Source organism: Chiloscyllium plagiosum, chromosome 43 (genome assembly GCF_004010195.1).
Source record: "Chiloscyllium plagiosum isolate BGI_BamShark_2017 chromosome 43, ASM401019v2, whole genome shotgun sequence".
NCBI lineage: Eukaryota > Metazoa > Chordata > Chondrichthyes > Orectolobiformes > Hemiscylliidae > Chiloscyllium > Chiloscyllium plagiosum.
In genome coordinates, this window is record NC_057752.1 from 15,133,496 (window position 1) to 15,155,105 (window position 21,610).

At 43.8% G+C, this 21,610-nt stretch overlaps 1 protein-coding gene across 2 annotated transcripts in view; it reads left to right on the forward strand.

Annotated features, from left to right (window-relative positions):
- The window catches only part of spryd3 (SPRY domain containing 3), a 371,515-nt gene that overhangs the window by 327,728 nt on the left and 22,177 nt on the right, over window positions 1-21,610 (forward strand). Inside the window, exons 9-10 of one of the 2 annotated variants that reach the window (XM_043682106.1) lie at window positions 1,043-1,162; window positions 20,479-20,618. In XM_043682106.1, coding sequence (XP_043538041.1) covers window positions 1,043-1,162; window positions 20,479-20,618 — 260 coding nt within the window. The remainder of the gene's footprint in view (window positions 1-1,042; window positions 1,163-20,478; window positions 20,619-21,610) is intronic. The other variant, XM_043682107.1, reaches the window with a different exon arrangement.

Genomic DNA, 21,610 nt, shown 5'->3' on the forward strand with positions numbered 1-21,610 from the left:
TTATCAGGCATTATTTGACACCAAACCAAAGGATATGCTGGCACCAAAAGCCTGGTCAGAAGGAACCTCCAGACTGATGATCTTGGCAGCTGAAGGCACTGACATCACTGGTGAAGGCATGACATTTGGGAATCCTCAAGAAGTGCAGAGATTTTCAAGTGTTGTAGAGTTGGAAGAGATTTCACAGATCGGGAAGGGTGAGGGCATGAGCTATTTGAAAATAAGGATGAGCATTTTATAATTTGAGACATACAGAAGTGACGGATGAATGGGATTTGATGAGAGTTAGAGTTCTGGATGGGCTCTTGTTTCTAAAGGTTACTAGATAGAAGGTTGACCAAGAGTTTATCAGAAAAGGTGAATCCAGCAATAATAGACATGAATGTGAGTCATGTTTTCTGTGCATGAGAGGTATATTATCACTCCTCCTTTTAGATGCTCCTTATAGACAGCTACTTTGACAAAGCTTTCACCCCCCACCCCCATCCAAATATCTCCTTATGTAGCTTAGTGTCAAATTTTGTCTGATAACATTCCTGTGAAGCATCATGGAGTGTTCTACTTCATCAAAAATACTTTGTAAACCTGAGTTGTTCTTGTAACACATGGAAGTCCAAGTGTCATTACAGAAGGGGTCTGCTATTTAGCCTATCAGGTTCATGCTGGTTCTTAGTCAAGCAAGGCAGTCAATCCCATTCCCATGCTCTGTCCCCTTAAATGTATTTGCCAGTGTTTGGTTGTACCCAAATGTGAGTGTGATAGAGAAAGTATATATGTGTGTGTGCGCGTCCGGCATTATCAGCTTCTGTGTAGTTCCTTTGCCTGGGTGAGAGGAAGACAAGCTAAGGATTTGTGTCTCTGTGTGTACCTGTGCCTGGCTGTGAGAAGGAGAGAAAGACAGGATTGATATCTGAGTGTGAGAGGGTAAAAAAGATCAGATTGGTTTCTCTGTGTATACCTGTGCCTGGGTATGACAGGGAGAGAAAGACTGGATTGGTGTCCGTGTGTGTGTGTTACTAAATTCTCTGATTTCTTTTCTCAGATGATGGCAAGCTTTTCCAAGGAAGTGGAGTGGGAGATCCTTTTGGCCCTCGCTGTTACAAGGGCGATATCATGGGTTGTGGTATCATGTTTCCTCGAGATTATATTTTAGACAGTGATGGTAAGAATGTTGTTAGTGTGGTATATTACTTATATGGAAATTGGATTTGGTGGCTTCTGAATTCGAATGGAATACTGAGCAGGCAGATTTGCAGCATCGTATATTTTTGCTTCTTAAGAATTTTACAGCGCAGAAGGAGCTCAATTAGTCCATTGCTGTTATGTTCTCTCACTGGTGGAGCGATTGTATTGGTCACATGACTTTCCCCATTTGGTCACCACGTGCCTTCCTTCCCTCTTGCCCTTTCACCATATCAACCTGCCACACCTGTGCCTTGTCTCTCAAAGAGCAAACCTCTTTGACCAAAAACTCAATGTGATCAGCTACATAAATACCTTAACTACAGGAGGAGATCAGAGGCTGGGTATTCGACACTAAGTGACTCACCTCATGGAACTTATTTTCTAATAGCATTGTGGGAATTCCTTCACAACATACACTCCAACTGTTCAAAAAAAAAAGTCACAGCCACCTTCTGAGGGTTAACCAAGGATGGGAATTAAATGCTGGCCCTTGCAGTGATGCCGATGTGGCCAGAATAATTTTGTTTTAAGTTTCATTGCCCTGAATGTCTCCGATTTCCTCCAGTATTCTATTAAAATTCTCAGTCCCATTCTCCTGTTCTTTCTCCATTTTCCCATCTACTCTGTGCACTGGTTCCGAAAGAGCTTTCGAACAAGAGTTCGAAAAACATGTTTAACCTGGAGATTCCACACAAGTGTACACACGTGCATGCATGTGCACATATGTACACTTACGTATGTGCACACAGTTATACGCTAACGTTCACACACCTGGTCATAAACTGTTTTGCATCCTGGTTCTCCGATCACACCTGTACACCACTTACCTGTTATCTTCAAGCCATATAGCAACATCCCCCTTTTTTTTTCTCCGAAGATAGACATTGTATACAGCAAAAGTAAACATAAGTAACAACGTAAGGTGGTTGCTGACACTATTACACAAAAGGTGGTTACCACTGCTGCCTCACAGTGCCAGGGGTCTGGGTTTGATTCCAGCCTTAGGCGACTGTCTATGTGGAGTTTGCACATCCTTCCCATGTCTGCATGGGTTTCCTCCGGGTGCTCCAGTTTCCTCCCACAATCCAAAGATGTGAATTGGCCATGCTAGATTGCCCATAGTGTTCAGGGATGTGTAGGTTAGGTGCATTGGTCAGGGTGTATGTAGAGTAATAGGGTAGGGGAATGGGTCTGGGTGGGTTACACTTCGGAGGGTCAGTGTAGACTTGTTGGGCCTAATGGCTTGTTTCCACATTGTAGGGATTCTATGATTCTATTAAAAGGCCCTTCGGCCCATTGAGTCTGTGCTAATCCCAATTTCCCAATATCCTTGAATGTTATGATATTTCAAGTGCTCATCCAAATTTTTTTTAAAGGTTGTAAAGTTTCCATCCTCTGCAACGTTCCCAGGCAGCGCATTGCGGAATTCCACCACCCTCTGAGTGAAAAAGTGTTTTCTCAAATCGCCTCTGCTGTCCTGCCCCTTACCCTAAAACTACGTTCCCCTCGTGATTAACTCCTCAAACAAGTGGAACAGTTGCTCCCTACTCACCCTGTCCATATCCTTCATAATCTTACGTACTTCCATCATATACCCCCTCAGCCTATCCAGCCTCTCCTTCTAACTTAAACCCTCCATCCCCGACAACATCCTGGTTAGTCTTTTCTGAACCCTCTCCAGCTTAATAATATCCTTCCTATAACAGGGTGATCAGAACTGGGTACAGTACTCCAGAAGAAGCCTCACTAGTGTTCTGTAAAGCCTCAAGATGATGTCCCTACTCTATATTGAAAGTCTGAACAATTAAGGCAAGCATGAAGGCTAAACGCCTTGTTAACCACCCTGCGACATAAACTTCAAAGAATTACGTATCTAAACCCCGAGATCTCTTTATGCTACAGCACGAGCTGCATTTAATTGTATAATATCTGCCCTTGTTTGTTTTACCAACATGCAATATCTCCCACTTATCCAAGTAAACTCCATCTGCCATTCCTCCAGCCCATTCATCCAACTGATCAAGATTTATTTGTAATCTTAAGTAATAGAATCATAGAATGCCTACAGTGCAGAAGCAGGCCATTCGGCCCATTGAGTCCACACTGACCCTCCAAAGAGCATCCCACCCCGACCTACCCCTCTACCCTGTCACAGTAACCCTGCAATTCCCATGGCTAATCCACCTTGCATGCATGGCCCTGGACTCCATGGGTGATTTAGCATGGCTAATCCACCTCACCTGCACAATCTTTGGACTGTGGGAGGAAACTGGAGCACCTGGAAGAAACCGACACAGACACAGTAGAATGTACAAACTATACACACAACCACCTGAGGCTGGAATCAGGCCCTGGTCCCTGGCGCTGTGAGGCAGCAAGGTGAACCACTGAACCACCATGCTGCCTCTGAATCTCCTTCACCATTCACTATACCATCAATATTGGTGTCATCCACAAACCTACTAACTGTGCCTTCTAAATTCTCATCTAAGTAATTTATATAAATGACAAACAAAAGTGGACCCAGCACTGATCCTTGTGGAACACCACTGGTCACAGACCTCCAGTCCAAATAAAATGCCCTCCACTATTACTCTCTGCCTCCTGCTCTTAAGCCAGTTTTGTATCTAATTTGCTAGCTTACTCTGAATTCCATGTGACCTGACTTGACTAATTCATCTACCATGCAGAACCTTTTCAAATGCTTTTCTAAAGTCCAAGTAAATGATGTCTATTGCTCTGCCCTCATCAATCTTCTTGGTTACTTGCTCAAAAAGCTCAATCAAGTTTGTGAGACATGATTTCCACCACACAAAACCATGCTGACTATCCCTGATCATTCCTTGCTTCTCCAATTGCATATAAATCCTATCTTTCAGAATCACCTCCAACAACATACCTACTACCGAAGTTAGACTCCCAGATCTATAGTTCCCAGGCTTCTCCTTACACCCCTTTCTAAACCATGGCACAATAGTACAAAGGGAATTGGGCAGGAACTGTAGACCATAAATTGGGAGCAGATATTCTCAGGAAATACATCACAAAAATGTGGAGGTCATTTAGGGAGCACTTGCTGATATTGCTGGACAGGTTTGTCCTACTGAGGCAAGGATGGAATGGTAAGGTGAAGGAACCATGGATGACAAGGGATGTGGAAGAGGAAGAAGGAAGCTTCCTTAAGTTTGAGGAAACAAGGATCAGGCAGGGCTTTCGAGGGTTACAGTGTAGCCAGGAAGGAACTGAATAATGGACTTGGGAGAGCTGCAAAGGGGCACAAAAAAACCTTGACAGATAGGATTAAGAAAAACCCCAAAGGGTTCTACACTTAAAGTGAGAAACAAGAGGATGGCCAGAGTGAGGGTAGGGCTGCTCAGGGATCGTGGAGGGAACTTGTGCTTGGAGTCAGAGGAGGTAGGAGAGGGTCCTTGATGAATATTTTGCTTCAGTGTTCACTAGTAAGAAGGACCTAGACATTTCTAAGGACAGCATGAAACAGGCTGATACGCTTGAACAGGTTAATGTTAAGAAGGACGATGTGCTGGAAATTTTTTAAAACATAAGGATTGATAAGTCCCCTGGGCCAGGCAGGATACACCCAAGGTTACTACAGGAAGCAAAGGAAGAGATCGCTGCGCCTTTGGCGATGATCTTTGCATCCTCACTGTCCACTGGTGACAAACCAGATGATTGGAGAGTGGTAAATGTTATTCCCTTTTCAAGAAAGGAAATAGGGAAGACCCTGGAAATTACAAACCAGTCAGTCTTACATCAGTGGTGGGCAAATTATTGGAGAGGATTCTGAGGGACAGGATTTATGATTATTTGGAAAAGCACAGCTTGATTAGAGATAGTCAGCATGGCCTTGTGAGGGGCAGGTCATGCCTCACAAGCCTTATTGAATTCTTTGAGGGTGTGACAAAACACATTGATGAAGGTAGGGCATTGGATGCGTTGTATACGGATTTTACCAAAACGTTTGATAAGCTTCCCTATGGCAGGTTCACTTACAAAGTAAGGAGAAGGCATGGGATACAGGAAAAATTGGCTGGCCCATAGAAAACAGAGGATGGTAGCAGATGAACGGTATTCAGCCTGGAGATTAGATTAGATTTAGATTAGATTAGATTACAGTGTGGAAACAGGCCCTTCGGCCCAACAAGTCCACACCGACCCGCCGAAGCGAAACCCTCCATACCCCTACATTTACCCCTTACCCAGAGGATGGTAGCAGATGAACGGTATTCAGCCTGGAGCTCGATGACCAGTGGTGTTCTGCATGGATCTGTTCAGGGACCTCTGCTCTTTGTGATTATTATAAATGACTTGGATGAGGAAGTGGAAGGGTGAGTTAGTAAATTTGCTGATGACATAAAGGTTGGTGGAGTCGTGGATAATATGCAGGGCTGTTGCAAGTTGCAATGGGACATTGACAGGATGCAGAACTGTGCTGAGAGTGACAGATGGAGTTAAGCCTGGTAAAGTGTGAAGTGATTCACTTTGGAAGGTGGAATTTGAATGGAGATTACAGGGTTAAAGGCAGGATTCTTGGCAGTGTGGAGGAACAGCAGGATCTTGGGGTCCGCATCCATAGATCCCTCAAAGTTGCCACCCAGGTTGATAGGGTTATTAAGAAGGCGTGTGGTGTGTTGGCTTTCATGAGCGGGGGATTGAGTTTAAGAGCCGCGAGGTTATGCTGCAGCTCTATAGAGCACTGGTTAGACCATACTTGGAATATTGTGCTCAGTTTTGGTCGCCTCATTATTAGAAGGATGTGGAAGAGGGTGCAGAGGAGATTTACCAGGATGCTGCCTGGACTGGAGGGCTTGTCTTATGTAGAAAAGTTGAGAGACCTTGGGCTTTTCTCACTGGAGAGAAGAAGGGTGAGAGGTGACTTGATAGAGGTGTACAAGGTGACTGAGAGTGGCTAATAGAACATAGAACAGCACAGCACAGTATTGTTTGGCCTTCGATGTTGGGCTGACCTTTTATCTTACTCTAAGATCAGATAGAGGCATAGGTAGAGTGGATAGCCAGAGACTTTTTCCCAGGATGGAAATGGCTATCATGAGGGTTCATAATTTTAAAGAGGAGATTTACCAGGATGCTGCCTGGACTGGAGGGCTTGTCTTATGTAGAAAAGTTGAGAGACCTTGGGCTTTTCTCACTGGAGAGAAGAAGGGTGAGAGGTTACTTGATAGAGGTGTACAAGGTAATAAGAGGCATAGGTAGAGTGGATAGCCAGAGACTTTTTCCCAGGATGGAAATAGCTATCATGAGGGTTCATAATTTTAAGGTGATTGGCAGAAGAGTTTGGGAAGATGTTAGAGGTAGGTTCTTTACACAGAGAGTGGTGGGTGCGTAGAATGCACTGCCAGCAGTGGGAGTAGTGTCAGGTACATGAGGGACATATTAAGCAAGTCTTGGAAAGGCACATGGATGATAGTAAAATGTAGGGTATGTAGGTTAGTCTGATCTTAGAGTAGGATAAAAGGTCAGCCCAACATCGAAGGCCAAACAATACTGTGCTGTGCTGTTCTATGTTCTATTAGCCACTCTCAGTCATCTGACACCCCACCTCTAGTTATAGATAATACAAATATTTCTGCAAGGGGCCTGCAATTTCATCCCTCACTTCACACAACATCCTGGGATACACTAGATCATGTTCCAGAGATTTATTCACTTCTCTATTTTAGGGTTACAGGGATAGGGTAGAGGGCTGGGTCTGGATGGGATGCTCTTTGGAGGTTCGGTGTGGACTTCCACATGGTAGGGGGTTATGATTCTATGAAGAGATTCATTTGATCCCAGTTGTCTATATCTAATGTATGATTTTTTTTATTCTTGACTAGAGCTTCAATATCTTTATTCACCCATTGTTCCTTCATCGTACCATCCATACCTTTCACTCTAACAGGAGTGAGATTCTGAACTCTCGTTATCACACTTTTGAAAGCCTCCCACTTATCAGACATCCCTTTACCTGTCAACAATCTATGCCGATCAACTTTTGAAAGCTCTTATCTCATAAGAAAGGTTTGGAGGGATATGAACCAAATGCAGACAAATGGGAAACTTAGTTTGAGAAACCTGGTCAGCATGGCCGAGTTGGACCAAAAGATCTATTTTCATGCTCTATGACCAACCCATTTATATCTTTAGTGGGCGGCACGGTGGCACAGTGGTTAGCACTGCTGCCTCGCAGCGCCAGAGACCCGATCTTCCTAAAACCATCTTCTTCATTATTAGCCACTCTATCATTATTAACCAATCTTGGTGTCATTTGCAATCTTGCTTTAAATTCCCCTGCATTTTCATCTATATCACTTATGTATATAACAAACAATAAGGGTCTCAGTACTGATACTTGTGAACACTGGCCTCCATCACTCAGATAGCCTTCTACCGCTACCCTTTGTGTCCTATTATTAAGCCAATTTCTGATCCATCTCGCCAAGTTTCCCAGAATTCCATGTGCTTTAACCTTCTCAATCAGTGTCCCATGTGGCTCCTTGTCAAAAGCTTTGCTAAAATCCATATAAACTACATCAACTTCAATCCCTCATCCACATACTTGATCACATTTTTGCAAAATTCTAACATATTTGTTCGGCATGATGATCCCTAATTAACCCATGCCTTTCCAAGTGGATATTAATTCTTTCCTTGAGCATTTTCAGTAGTTTCCCTACCATGGGAGAGTGAGACTCACTGGTTTGTAATTTCCTGGTTCATCTCTACCACCTTTCTTGAAAAGTGGAACCACAGTAGCCATCCTCCAGTCCTCTGACATTTCCCCCATGGCCAGAGAGGAATTATAAATTTGTGTTGGAAACCCTGCAATTTTCTGCCTTGCCTCCACATCAGCCTGGGATGCAATTCATCCAGGGGAGGGAATTTGTCCATTTTTGAGCCCAACAGAGCTTCCAATCCCTCCCCATTTCCTGTGTCCAACTATGTAAGTCCCTCACAGTCCTTTTTCCTGAATTCCATACCTAGGTTCTCCTAGACAGAAGAGAAGTATTCATTTAACACCCTTCCAATATCCTGCAGCGTCACACACAGATTGCCACCTTGGTTCCTAATGGGCCCTACCCATTCCCTGGTTAACCTCTTTCCTTTAATCTATGTATGCAATACGAGGGATCTTACGATTCCCCTTATTCCTGTTTGCACAAGTGCTTTTTCATGCTCCCTATTTGCTCTTCTTTGTTAAGGTAAACATTTTCCAAGGTAAACATTTTCTCAGTATTACAAATGTCAACAGTTGGCTCTCACCATTGTGTCACACTTGAATTTCTCAATCTAACTTGGCAATCAGTGCAGCACTTCTAACTGTCCATTATCTAGTATAGTGACCAAAATATTTTAGGTAAGTTGAGCAATATTCACCACCTTCAGACTTTTTTCCTTCATACGTTCAGCTCTGCTCTGACCTGACAACATCATCAAGTTTCAGATTTTGTCCAAAAGTCCTGCTGAGATGATCTTTCCTGTTGTTCCAACCTAGTTAGGGTGGGAGATGAATTCCTTTCCTTGCCCTCCCCCTCCACTGGCTACAATAAGTGTACTCACATCTATGCAACGCGCGCGCGCACACACATACATACACATTCGCTCTTACACACACGCACACTCTCTCGCTCTTACACATGCACATGTGCGCACACACATTGTCTCACATGCACGCACACACGTTCTCTCTCTCTCTCTCTCTCTCTCTGCCCGCCCCACTCTCTCTGCCCGCCCCCCTCTCTACCCGCCTCTCTCTCTCCCTCTCTACCCGCCTCTCTCTCTCCCTCTCTACCCGCCTCTCTCTCTCCCTCTCTACCCGCCTCTCTCTCTCCCTCTCTACCCGCCTCTCTCTCTCCCTCTCTACCCGCCTCTCTCTCTCCCTCTCTACCCGCCTCTCTCTCTCCCTCTCTACCCGCCTCTCTCTCTCCCTCTCTACCCGCCTCTCTCTCTCCCTCTCTACCCGCCTCTCTCTCTCCCTCTCTACCCGCCTCTCTCTCTCCCTCTCTACCCGCCTCTCTCTCTCCCTCTCTACCCGCCTCTCTCTCTCCCTCTCTACCCGCCTCTCTCTCTCCCTCTCTACCCGCCTCTCTCTCTCCCTCTCTACCCGCCTCTCTCTCTCCCTCGCTACCTAACTCTCTCTCTCCCTCGCTACCTAACTCTCTCTCTCTTGCTACCTCTCTCTCGCTACCTCTCTCTCGCTATCTCTCTCTCTATCTCTTCCAAATCTAAAAAAAAATGTAAAGAGTGTCTTCGTACATCGGCCAGATTGTCCACAGATTTGTGGACACAAAAAAAGAATTATTATGGATTCTTCAAATTCTGGTCTTCAGATAAAGTCAATTTTCACACAAGCTATTGGGATTTCCTCCTGGATCCGTAAAGGTTGGTTAAATCTCTTTTCCTGGAGACAGTGGTGTAGATTAAGACTTTTCCTTTAAGCTGCATTAAAGAGAGTTTCAGACGGGGCAGAAATTGTTGCCCCTGTGGCGGTTTCTCTCTGGTTGTGTTTAAGATTTTTTTTTGCACACACAAACTGTATGATGTGACCACTTTCTATCTGAAAGTGCTGGAGTGTCTGAAACTGTCTCCATCCAACCAGTCTGCTCTTTAGAAATGTAACATTGATACTGCCGTATACAATGAGATTTGCTTTGAACATTAGTATTTTCAAAGGTTCAAGATTCATATAAGATGTCCAGTCAATTATTATAAATTAATATTTTCGATGACACATCATCATAACACTGTTTATTTGAATAAAGTGTTTGGATGAAAAATGGAATGCAAAATTATTTGGAATGCAAAGCGAGTATCAGCAAACATTGTCAGAAAGCTGTTAGATCGGCATAAACTCACTGGTTTCCTAATGTCTTGGGGAAGGAAACATGCTGTTCTTACCCAGATTCGGCATCAAAATGGTTGTATGTTAACCGTATTCTGAACTGACCGAATAATTGATTGCATTATTTCAAACCAGTCCCAAAAGAGGTGAAGATTAAAAAAAAAGACCACATGCCTTGAAGCATTGAATTAGAATGTGGTAAAGTCACACCCACCTGAGTTGACCCTGCAGGTCCTCTCCACTGATATGAGGACAAATGCTAAAGTTGACTTAGTTATCCTACAGCCTAGTGGAGCAGCAGCCTGAAATGATCATACTCTTAAAAGTATACCCTGTAGCCAAAGTTCCAGACTTCTCCATCACTGTCGATTAATACGTCTTTCTCCACACAGTAGGTAGCCCAAATTTTAATCACTGCGCCACTGGCAGCTGTGCAATAAGCTGTCTAGAAATTAAGCCCTGGAAATCGTTTTCTAAACTCCTCCACCACTCTTTCTTCATTTAAGACTCCTTGCAACCATTTACTTTGACCAAACAGGGTTTTTGCAGGTGTCTATTTACCACCCTCAGTCTACTCTCAATCTTAAACAAAGTGATGGAGTCATTGACAGTGTCAACAAGTGGTACTTGCTCACTGACACTCAGTTTGGGTTCCACCAGGGTTACTCAACTCATGACTTCATTACAGCTTTGGTTCAAACGTAAACAAAAGAGCTGAGTTCCAGAGTTGAGGTGCGATTGAGTGTGGCACCAAGGAGCCTTAGCAAAGCTGGAGTCAATGGGAATCAGAGGAAACATTTTCCATTGGTTGGAGTCATACCTGACACATAGAAAGATGGCTGCAGTTGTTGGAGTCCAAACATTTCAGCTCCAAGACATCAATGCAGGAGAATCTCAGGGCAGTGTCCTCAGCAATTTTCCCACTAAGGAGTGCAACAGCCAAAGTATTCCACGCAAGCTATGTTCTGTGAGAAATTATGCATATTAGCGGCTGCGCAAAGAAATGCAAAACGGCCAAGCGCAACTACATTTTCATTGATCCTTTGCTGTTTCATCAATTAGTTTTTCTTCATTTAGGTTATAATTGTTTCTGTTACTGAGCCACTGCCTCCATCTCTCTCCATGGCAATTGTTATTCAGCCTTAGAAAATGTTAAGCATCCAAGGCTTGAGTTCTTCTCCAGTTATTGGCCTTACCTTTAATTGCCTTGGCCCTAGATATTGGAATCTCCGTTCCTTATCCCCTCCCTGCAAAGGGATTCAGAGTTAAATAGAAAGTTGAAAAGCAGAACCTCTTGGATTGCAAACTTGGGATTACTTCCTGTGCCACTTGCTAATGAGGCTGAGAACCTCAGGAGTGAAGGGCTTATGACAAAACGTTGGCCGTCCTGCTCCTCGGATGCCGCCTGACCTGCTTTGCTTTCTCAGCACCACACTTTTCGACTCTGACTCTCCAGCATCTGCAGTCCTCACTTTCTTCTGGTTGTTGTGAAGAGGCAGCAGAGGGATATACAGTGGTTGGGTGAGTGGACATAAACATGACTAATGGAATACGATGCAACAAAGTGTGAAAGAAAAATGAAAAAGCAGAAGATTATTTTAAATGCTGAGAGTTGGGGAAATGTTTGCAATCTGAAGGAATTGAATATCCTTATACAGGAATCATAAAGTTAATGTCCAGGTAAGGTAAGGAGATAGCAAGGCAAATGGTATATTAACTTTATTTAAAGTAGAGATTACTGTTCAGAAATCTATCATGTTATGATCATCACTTCGTGATGATCATCTGGGATGCTATTGAACTAATGGAGTTAAAGACCAATAAATCCCCTGGACCTGATGAGATGCATCCCAGGATATTAGAGTCATAGATGTCAACAGCACTGAAAAAGGCCCTTCAGCCCATCCAGCCTGCACTGATCAAAAGCAAACCACCTAACTATTCCATTTTCCAGCACTTGGCCTATAGCCTTGTATGCTTTGGCAACACATGTACATCTAAACACTTCTTTAATTTTATGAGGGCTTCTACCTCTACCACCTTTACAGGCAGCAAGTTCCAGATTCCCACACACTCCGGGTAAAAAAGGTTTTCTTCATATCTCCTCTAAACCTTCTGCCATTTACCTTAAATTTATGCCCCTGGCCATTGATCCCTCCATCAAAGGGAAAGTTCCTTCCTGTCTACCCTGCCTATGCCCCTCATAATTTTATACATCTTAATTATGTCCCCTCTCAATCTCCTCTGCTCTAAGGAAAACACCCCTAGCCTAGCCAGTCTCTCTTCATTACGAAACCTCTCAGTCCAGGCAACATCCCGGTAAGTCTCCTGCGCACCCTCTCCAGTGCAATCACATCTACTCCTACAATGGGAATTCCAGAAAAGCACATATTTCTCTAGCTGCGGCCTCACCAATGTTTTCTACAGTTCCAACATCGCCCTGATCCTAAACTCTATGCCTCAACTAATAAAGACAAGTGTTCCATGTGCTTTCTTAACCACTTTATCTACCTTAAGGGAGTAGAGGACATGCACACCAATGTCCCTGTGATCCTTGGTGCTCTCCAAGGTTCTACCATTCGTCATGTATTCTGTTGCCTGTTTGTCCTATCCAAGTGTATCACTTCACACTTATCCAGATTGAATTCAATTTGCTACTGTTCAGCTCATCTGACTAGCCTCCCTGTATCCTCCTTTAATCTAAGGATATCCTCCTCACTGTTTACCAGCTTACAATTTTTGCATCATCTGTGAATTCACTGATCAATCCTCCTACATTCAAGTCTAAATTGTTTAAATGAACCACAAACAGCAATGGCCCCAGCACTGATCCCTGCAGAACCCTACTGGACAAAGGCTTCCAGTCAAAAGGAAACACCCCTCAACCATCACCCACTGCTTCCTGTCACTCAGCCAATTCCATATCCAATTTGCCACATTCCCTTGGATTACATGGCCTCTTAGCTTTGCTATCAGTCTGCCATGTGGGACCTTATCAAAAACCTGGCTGAAATCCAAGTTAACTACATCAAATGCATTGTCCTTTTTTTAAAATTCATTCAAAGGATGTAGGCATCACTGGCCGGGCCAGCTTTCATTGATCATCCCTAATTGCCCAGAGGGCAGATCAGTATCAACCACTTTACTGTGGGTCTGGAGTCACATGGAGGAAAGACAAGATAAGGATGGCAGTTTCCTTCCTGAAAGGACATTAGTGAACCAGATGGGTTTTTCCAGCAGTCAACGATGGATTCATAGTCATCATTAGAGTCCTAATTTCAGATATTTAGCGACTTCAAACTCCACCGTCTTGCATGGCAGGATTCAAACCCAGATCCCGAGAACATTGCCATGGTCTCTAGATTAATAGATGGAAATGTGTTGCTGGAAAAGCGCAGCAGGTCAGGCAGCATCTAGGGAACAGGAGAATCGACGTTTCGGGCATTAGCCCTTCTTCAGGAATGAGAAAAGTTGGTCCAGCAGGCTAAGATAAAAGATAGCGAGGAGGGACTTGGGGGAGGGGCGTCGGAAATGTGATAGGTGGAAAGAGGTCAAGGTGAGGGTGATAGGTCGCGATCAACCAAGAAATATCGTGATGCATGTAAGAATGGAAAGATAATAATTGTGGGGGACTCATTTACTCATTTAAAAATATAGTAATAAGACATCTGGGTGTAAAGGGTTCCATCAGGCAGAGGCAGCATCGATTCAGAAAGGGAAAGTCACATTTAAGAAACTACTGGAGTTCTTTGAGGATGTACCAAGCGCGGTGTTTGGAGGGGAACAGGTGAATGTTGTATACTTGGATTTCCAGAAGGCAGTCCATATAGTGCCATATAAAAGACTCCTCTAATTAGATAAGAATGCGTGGAGTTGTGGGGAATGTACTAGCATGGATAAGGGACTGGTTAACCAATCAAAAGTAGAGAGTTTGGATAAATGGGTGTTTCTCTGGTTGGAGATCAGTGGTGAGCGGAGTGCTGCAGGAATCTGCGTTGGGCTATATAAAACAAAAATTTGGAAGAGGAGACTAATTGCAACGTATCCAAGTTTGCTGATAACACTAAATTGAGTGGAACGACAAACTGTGCAGAGGATGTGGTGGGTCTGCACAGAGGTTTAGATCAGTTAAGTGAGTTTGCAAGGGTTTGGCAGATGGGAGTAATATGTTGGTAAATGTCAGGTTATCCACTTTGGAAGTAAAAATAGTAGGTCAGAGTATTACTTAGATGATGAAAGATTGCAGCATGTTGTTGTGCACTGGGACTTAGTGATTCATATATGAACACTCCTAAAAGTAGATTTGCGTTTGCAACAGGTAATCAGGAAGGCCAACGGAATATTGGTTTTCATTGCACGAGGAATTGAATTTAAAAGCAGAGAGGTTCTATTGCAATTGGACAAGGTGTTAGCGAGGCAGCATCTGGAGTATTGGGCACAGTTCTGATCTCCTTACTTGAGGAAGGATATACTGGCTTTGGAGGCGGTGCAGAGGAGGTTCACCAGGTTGACTTCTGACATGAAGGGGTTACCCTATGAGGAGAGGTTGAGCCACTTGGGACTGTACTTGCTAGAATTTGGAAGAATGAGAGGGGATCTTAGAGAAACATTAAAATTATGAAAGGGATAGAGAAGATAGAGGCGGGCAGGTCATTTCAGCTGGTGGTTGAAACTAGGACTAGAGGACATGGCCTCAACATTAGGGGGAGTAGATTTAGGACAGGATGAGGAGGAACTGCTTTTCCCAGAGAGTACTGAATCTATGGAATTCTCTGCCCAAGGACGCAGTAACAGCAGCTTCATTAAATATATTCAAGACACAGTTGGGTGAGTTTTTGCATGGTAGGGAAATTAAGGGTTATGGGGATAATGCAGGTAGGAGGAGCTGAGACGATTGATAGATCAGCCAAGATCTTAATGAATGTCAGAGCAGGCTCAATGGGCCGAAAGGCCTACTCCTGCTTCTATTATTATGATGAGTCCAAGCGTATGTTCTTTGTTGGACTGGACGTGTATTGGTGTAGGAAATTCTTCTGCATGAAATTAAGGAATGCTTGCCCCCCTCTGCCCTTTACAATTCAAGTATCCTGGTTTATATTTCGGTAATTAAAGTTCCCCATTGTTATTTCTCTATATTACGGACATTCTTCTAATTTCCCTGCAGATTTGTTCTTCTGCATTCTTCCCACTTGCTGGGAGCCTATAGACTATACTGAGTGATGTAATTGCTCCTTACCTCGAGCCACATTGATTTAGTTCTTGAATTGAGTCATACAGCATAGAAACAGACCCAATGGTCCAACCAGTCCATGTTGACCATAATCGCAAACTAAACCTGCGCTTGACTCATATCCCTCCAAACATTTCTTATTCATGTACTTATCTAATTGTCTTTTAAACTTTGTAACAATACCCATATCCACCACTTTCTCTGGAAATTCATTCCACACACAAACCTCTTTCTTTGTTTCTAAAAAATAATCCTCATGTCTTTTTTTAAAATTCTTCCTCCTCTCACCTTTAAAAATATCCCCTGTAGTCTTGAAAACTCACCCTATATAAAAGAGAACTGCTATTCATCTTATCTGTACCACTCCTGTACCAACCCAACCACCCTGTGGCTCAACATTTCAATTCCCCCTCCCACTCCACCAAGGATATGCAGGTCTTTGGATTCCTCCATCGTCAGACCACAGCGAAACGATGGTTGGAGGAAGAACGCCTCATCTTCCGGTTAGGAACCCTCCAACCACAAGGGATGAACTCGGGTTTCACCAGTTTCCTCATTTCCCCTCTCCCCAGCCTGTCTCAGTCAAATCCATCAAATTCAGCACCGCCTTCCTAACCTGCAATCTTCTTCCCGACCTCTCCGCCCCCACCCCAGTCTGACCTATCACCCTCACTTTGACCTCTTTCCACCTATCACATTTCCGACACCCATCCCCCAAGTCCCTCCTCCCTACCTTTTATCTTAGCCTGCTGGACAAACTTTCCTCATTCCTGAAGAAGGGCTTATGCCCGAAACGTCGATTCTCCTGTTCCCTGGATGCTGCCTGACCTGCTGCGCTTTTCCAGCAACACATTTCCAGCTCTGATCTCCAGGATCTGCAGTCCTCACTTTCTCCAATAGTTGCCCCACCACTAAGGTTAGGCTGACTGGCATGTAGATTAGTTCCTGATTTATCTCTTGCTCCCTTCTTGAATAGCGTTACCACTTGGCAATTCTCCAGTCATCTTCCACCTCTCCTTCGGCCAGAGAAGAATTACAAATTTTTGCCAATGTTATTTCTCCCTTGCCTCATTCAACAATTTGGAATACGTTTGATCTGGCCCTGGAACTTTATGTACTTTTAAGCCTGTCGGAGTACTCAGAACCTCCTCTCTGTCTATGCTGACTCCTTAAATTATATCACAGTACTTCTCCCTCATTTCTATAACCACATTGTTCCTTTCACTCATGAACACCAACCCAAAGTATTCATTTAGAACCCAACCTACATCCTCTGGCTCCACGAACAAACTACCACTTACTGGGCCCCACTCTTTCCCTAGTTATCTTTTTGTTCTTAAGCTACTTGTAAAATGGTTTAAGATTTTATTTTGTTCTACCTGCCACTATTCTTTCATGACCCTTTTTTTGCTTTCTTGATTTCCTTTTTAAGTTCCCTCTTGTACATTGTCTACTCTATCTGGGCTTCTGCTGTTTTGAGCACTCAGTATCTGTCAAAGGCCTCTCTTTTTCTCATTGTCCAATGCTGTGTGTCCCTTGATATTCAGGTTTTGATGGTCCCACACTTTTTCTTTATTGGATCATCCTGCCCCTGTACTCTTCATATTCCCTTCATGAATGCATCCCACTGTTCTGACACAGATTTACCAGAAGAATATTCTCCAAGTCCACACTATCCAAGTTATATCTGGTCTTATTGAATTCAGCCTTCCCCTAGTTGAGAACTTTGATTTCAAGCCCATTCTTGTCCTTTTCCATAACAATCTTGAATCTGACTGAGTCATGGTCGCTGTCTGCAAAATGCTCTCCCTCTGATACTTCAACCACTTTCCCAGCTTCATTCCCTCAAGTTAAATCTAGGACCACCCCTTCTCTTGTAGGGTCTTCTATATACTGGCTTAAAAAGCTGTCCTGGATGTATTTTAAGAATTCCACTCCCTCTAAACTTTCCGCAGTTAACTTTAGGGAAGTTGAAATCCCCTGCCATCACTACCCTATCGGCTTGTGTGTTTGTATGACTGAAGACTGATGTGCACTGACGTACCACAAGCTTAAGTCCTGGGTCCCTTATTGTTTGTACATGAGAAGGTGGGAAGAACGATAAGCATATTTGAGGATGACAGTTAAGAAGGTGTTAGGTTACAGGAGAATAGAGACGGATTGGTCAGATGGGCAGATCAATGACAGATGGAATTTACACTTTATAAATGTGAAGCAATGCACTTTGGAAGGAGTAAGAGGACAAAGGAGTACTCAATGAATAGCTCGACACTAGGAAGCTCAGGAACATTGGGATCTTTGGAGTGCTTGTCCACAGATCCCTGAAGATGGCAGGACAGGTTAATGGGGCGGTTAAAGCATAAAGGATGCTTGCATTTATCAGTTATGGCATAGATTATGAGCAAAAAAGTTATTTTGAAGCTGTACAAAGTTATGGTTATGCCACAGCTGGAGTACTGTGTGCAGATTGGTCACCACACTATAAGAAGGATGTGATTGCACTGCAGGGGGTGCAGAGGATGTTACCAGAGATTGAGCATTTCAATGATGAAGAGAGACTGGATAAGTTTGGGTTGTTTTCCTTTGGAGCACAGAAAGTGGAGGGGGAAACTGATAGAGGTGTATAAGATTATGAAGGGCATGGGCAAGGTGTCCATGTGACAGGGAAAGGGCAACTGTTCCCTTCAGTTGAAGGGGGAATAGTTTTAAAGTGGAAGGCAGGAAGAGGTTTGAGGAAAAGCCTTTTCATTTAGAGGGTATGGGGGTGTGGAATGCGCTGCCTGGAAGGATACTTGAGGCAGGAAACCTCACACCCTTTCAAAAGTATTTGGATGAACACTTGAGATATCCAAAAATTCAAGGCTATCGCCTAGAGCATGAAAGTGAGACTAGTGTAGGTAGTAGTGTATTTTTGGCAGGACAGACTTGATAAGCTGATTCTATATCTGCTCTTCTATTTCTCTCAGACTGTTAAGGGACCTGCGGTACACCTCCAGCAATGTGATTGCTCTCCTTTGGGTTTTTAAGCTCTCCCATACGGCTTCGTTTGAGGAACCGTCTAAGATGTTATCCCTCCTTCCTGCTGTAATAGATTCCCTGATCAATATTGCGACACCTTCTCCTCTTTTACCTCTTTCTCGGTCTCACCTGAACACCCTGTATTCTGGAATATTGGGCTACCAGTTCCTCTTCTTCCCCCCCCCCACCTCAGTCATGTCTCTGCGACAGCAATGATATTGTACCCCCATGTTTTAATTTGCACCCTCAGCTCATCCACCTTGTTCATTAGACTCTTAGCATTAAAGTAGACATCATTCAGCCTTGCCAAGCTTCCTTGTGCCTTACCTGGCCTATGGTGTACATGCTTTCTTGACTCACTTGCTGTCACTTCTAATTTTAGCCATTCATCTTCCCCTGCTGAAACTCAGCCCCCTGCCAAATTAATTGAAATTCTCGGCAAGCATTAGTATACCTTCCTGCGTGGATGCTAGTCTCATTCCAGTCCAAGTGCAACCTGTCTGCCTTGTATAAGTCCCATCCTCCCAAAAATGGTCCCAATATCCCAGAAATTGGGGTGGCATGGTGGCTCACTGGTGAGCACTGCTGCCTCAGCGCTGGGTTCAATTTCAGCCTTGGGTGACTGTCTGTGTGGAGTTTGCACATTCTCCCCGTGTCTGTGTGGGTTTCCTCCAGGTGCTCCGGTTTCCTTCCACAATCCAAACACGTGCAGGTCAGGGGAATTGGCCATGCTTAAATTGCCCATAGTGTTCAGGGATGAGTAGTTTAGGTGTATTAAACAGGGGCAAATATAGGGTAGGGGAATGGGTCTGGGTGGGTTACTGCTCGGAGGGTCAGTGTGAACTCATTGGGCCAAAGGACCTGTTTCCACACTAGGGATTCTAACTCTAACTCTAATTCTAATTCTAAATCTAAAGACCTTCCTTCTGCATCATCTGTCCAGCCATGCATTCATCTGGACTAACCTCCTATTCATACACAAACTCAGACTTGACACTGGACATAATCCAGAGATTACTGCCTTTTGGGTTCTGTCCTTTAATCTACTTTCAAGCTGTCTACATTCTGCTTCCAGGACCTCATATCTTTTCCTGTCTGGACGAGACACAATTTGACAGAGTAATAAGAAATAGTTCTCTCGCACTCTCTATTTTTGTCCCCTTTCTTACCTATGTCACTGGTGCCAATATGTACTCCACAATCCCTGTCTGTTTGTCCTCCCTCTTCAGAATGCCGTGCAGCCGAACAAGTGACATCTCTGACCATGGCAGCAGGGAGACAAAATACCATCCTGGAGTCTCTTCTGCGGTTGCTGAAACACCTGGCTGTTCCACTTACCATTAAATCCCCTACCACTGTATCCCTGCCATCTTCCTCCCATCCTGTCCTGCAGACTTATCTGTAGTTACCATGAAGTTATCTGCCACTGTTTTCCCCTGCACAGTGACTTCCCCCAACAGTGTTGAAAATGGTACATCTATTAGAAAGAGGGATGGCCACAGGGACACCTGCACTCCCTGCTAACTCTATTCTGCCTGGTGGTAATCTATGCCCTTTCTGCCTGTTCAATCTGTACCTGTTGTTTGGCCACCAAATTGAATGTATCCTAGTCTCTGTTAGCAGCAACCCATTTCATCACCTGCACACTGACAAATACAACAAGCTGACCCTCTGCTTCAGTGGCGTTAATGACCGGAACAGTATCCAAGTGCAGAGCAAGATCCATTCTGGGAGGTTGTGGATGTTTGATGGGTTTCCCATGGTTCTTTCAAATATAGAGGTCATGACCAAACCAAAGGGGCCACTTTCTCTTTCAAGCACAAGTTATGAAACAATATAGGCACATTCCTCATAGGAACTGGATCACTTTATCTATTCCAAGAAAAAGGAAATCCAATAGGCAGTGAATGAACTACAACTTTTGAATGCAATGTTTTTGACTGAATTAATCAATGCCTAAAATTTGAAGGAAACATCTTATGAAGAACCAGGATGTACGCATGAACTACTTCTACATCAAATTGCCTGTCATCTGTAGATTTGGTTTCATATTCCTCAGTTGTTAACTAAATTAGTTTCAGTTCGATGGAGCCCAATTATTCCTGATTTATTGTTTCCGTTATAGTTTGCCCATATCTTTCCCTCAAAGTACGTTATCCTGACTGACATCCATTTCTTTCTACAGCTGACAGTGATGACTGTGTTGATGCTGCAGAAGTGAAGCCCAAACAGAGACGTGTGAGGAACATCATGTACTTTAATGATGAGGATGAAGAGGATGAAGGCGAGGAAATGGAGCAAGAATATGATGGAAAGAAAGTAACGGTATGGAAGTATTTCTCCTGTCCTACGTTTGCTGTTTCCTGCACTCTGTTCTTTCTGCTGCTTCTGTGGAATATTGTGCCTAGCTGACTGGATAGGAATAAGTTGGAGCGCAATTGTGTTGCTGACATATTAGAGTTGCTTAGCAGTACTGGGACTTGTGAATGAAGACCCATGACTTCAAACTTAACGCACTAGTATTTTGAGCCTTTCTATAAAGTCATCTTTATCACCTTGGCTCCTTTAATTGTACATTATTGGCTGAACAAGAGCTTGGTGAGGTTAATGTTGAGCCCTCGCACACACAGCTTTGTGTTCTGGAGTGCTAACAGGGAACAAGATGCAACAAGGGACTGGTTTGACTGTTGCCTCAGCTCCTTTGGGATTACTTCCCATGCCACCCATGATGAGCGAACCACAGTGAAGCATCACATGGGAAATGGTTCTGCTCTGATCTTCTTGATGAACGTTAAGAGAGTTTGTGTGGGCTAGGTACCTCATGTCATGTGCAGAAAGATTTTCCCCTTCTTATCCTGGGCTAGCTCTCAGATAGCAGGACCACTTGAAGGGAACAGAATGAGCTGAGTTTTTTTGGCTTTTTAATTAGGAGGGACTCTGAATGTAATGGGTCACAGTGTAGGAGGAAAAGATGTGCGGTCAAGCAGCAAGTTCTGATTAACTGATGTCACAGGAGATGTTAAAGTATCTCCCCTCACATGAGGCATGTTTAGGTTGAACATTCCCAGTCATGTCTCTCAAGGAAAAGTAGCCCTATGGTCTGGTAGGACGATGGTAACTTTATCTTTTCCTTTTAAAAGCCTGCAGATTGCAAGAACCCAGAGTTTGGTGGTCCAAGAGTAAGTAGGAATAGGATGCAAATGTGGGAGATCAGCACAGCAAGATTACAATGAAATAAGAGAGAAAATTTCAGCATGGAGGTGAGGGAGTAATTGCCCAATGGTCAAACTTGCATTCTGTTCTTGCAGAAGCAAGAA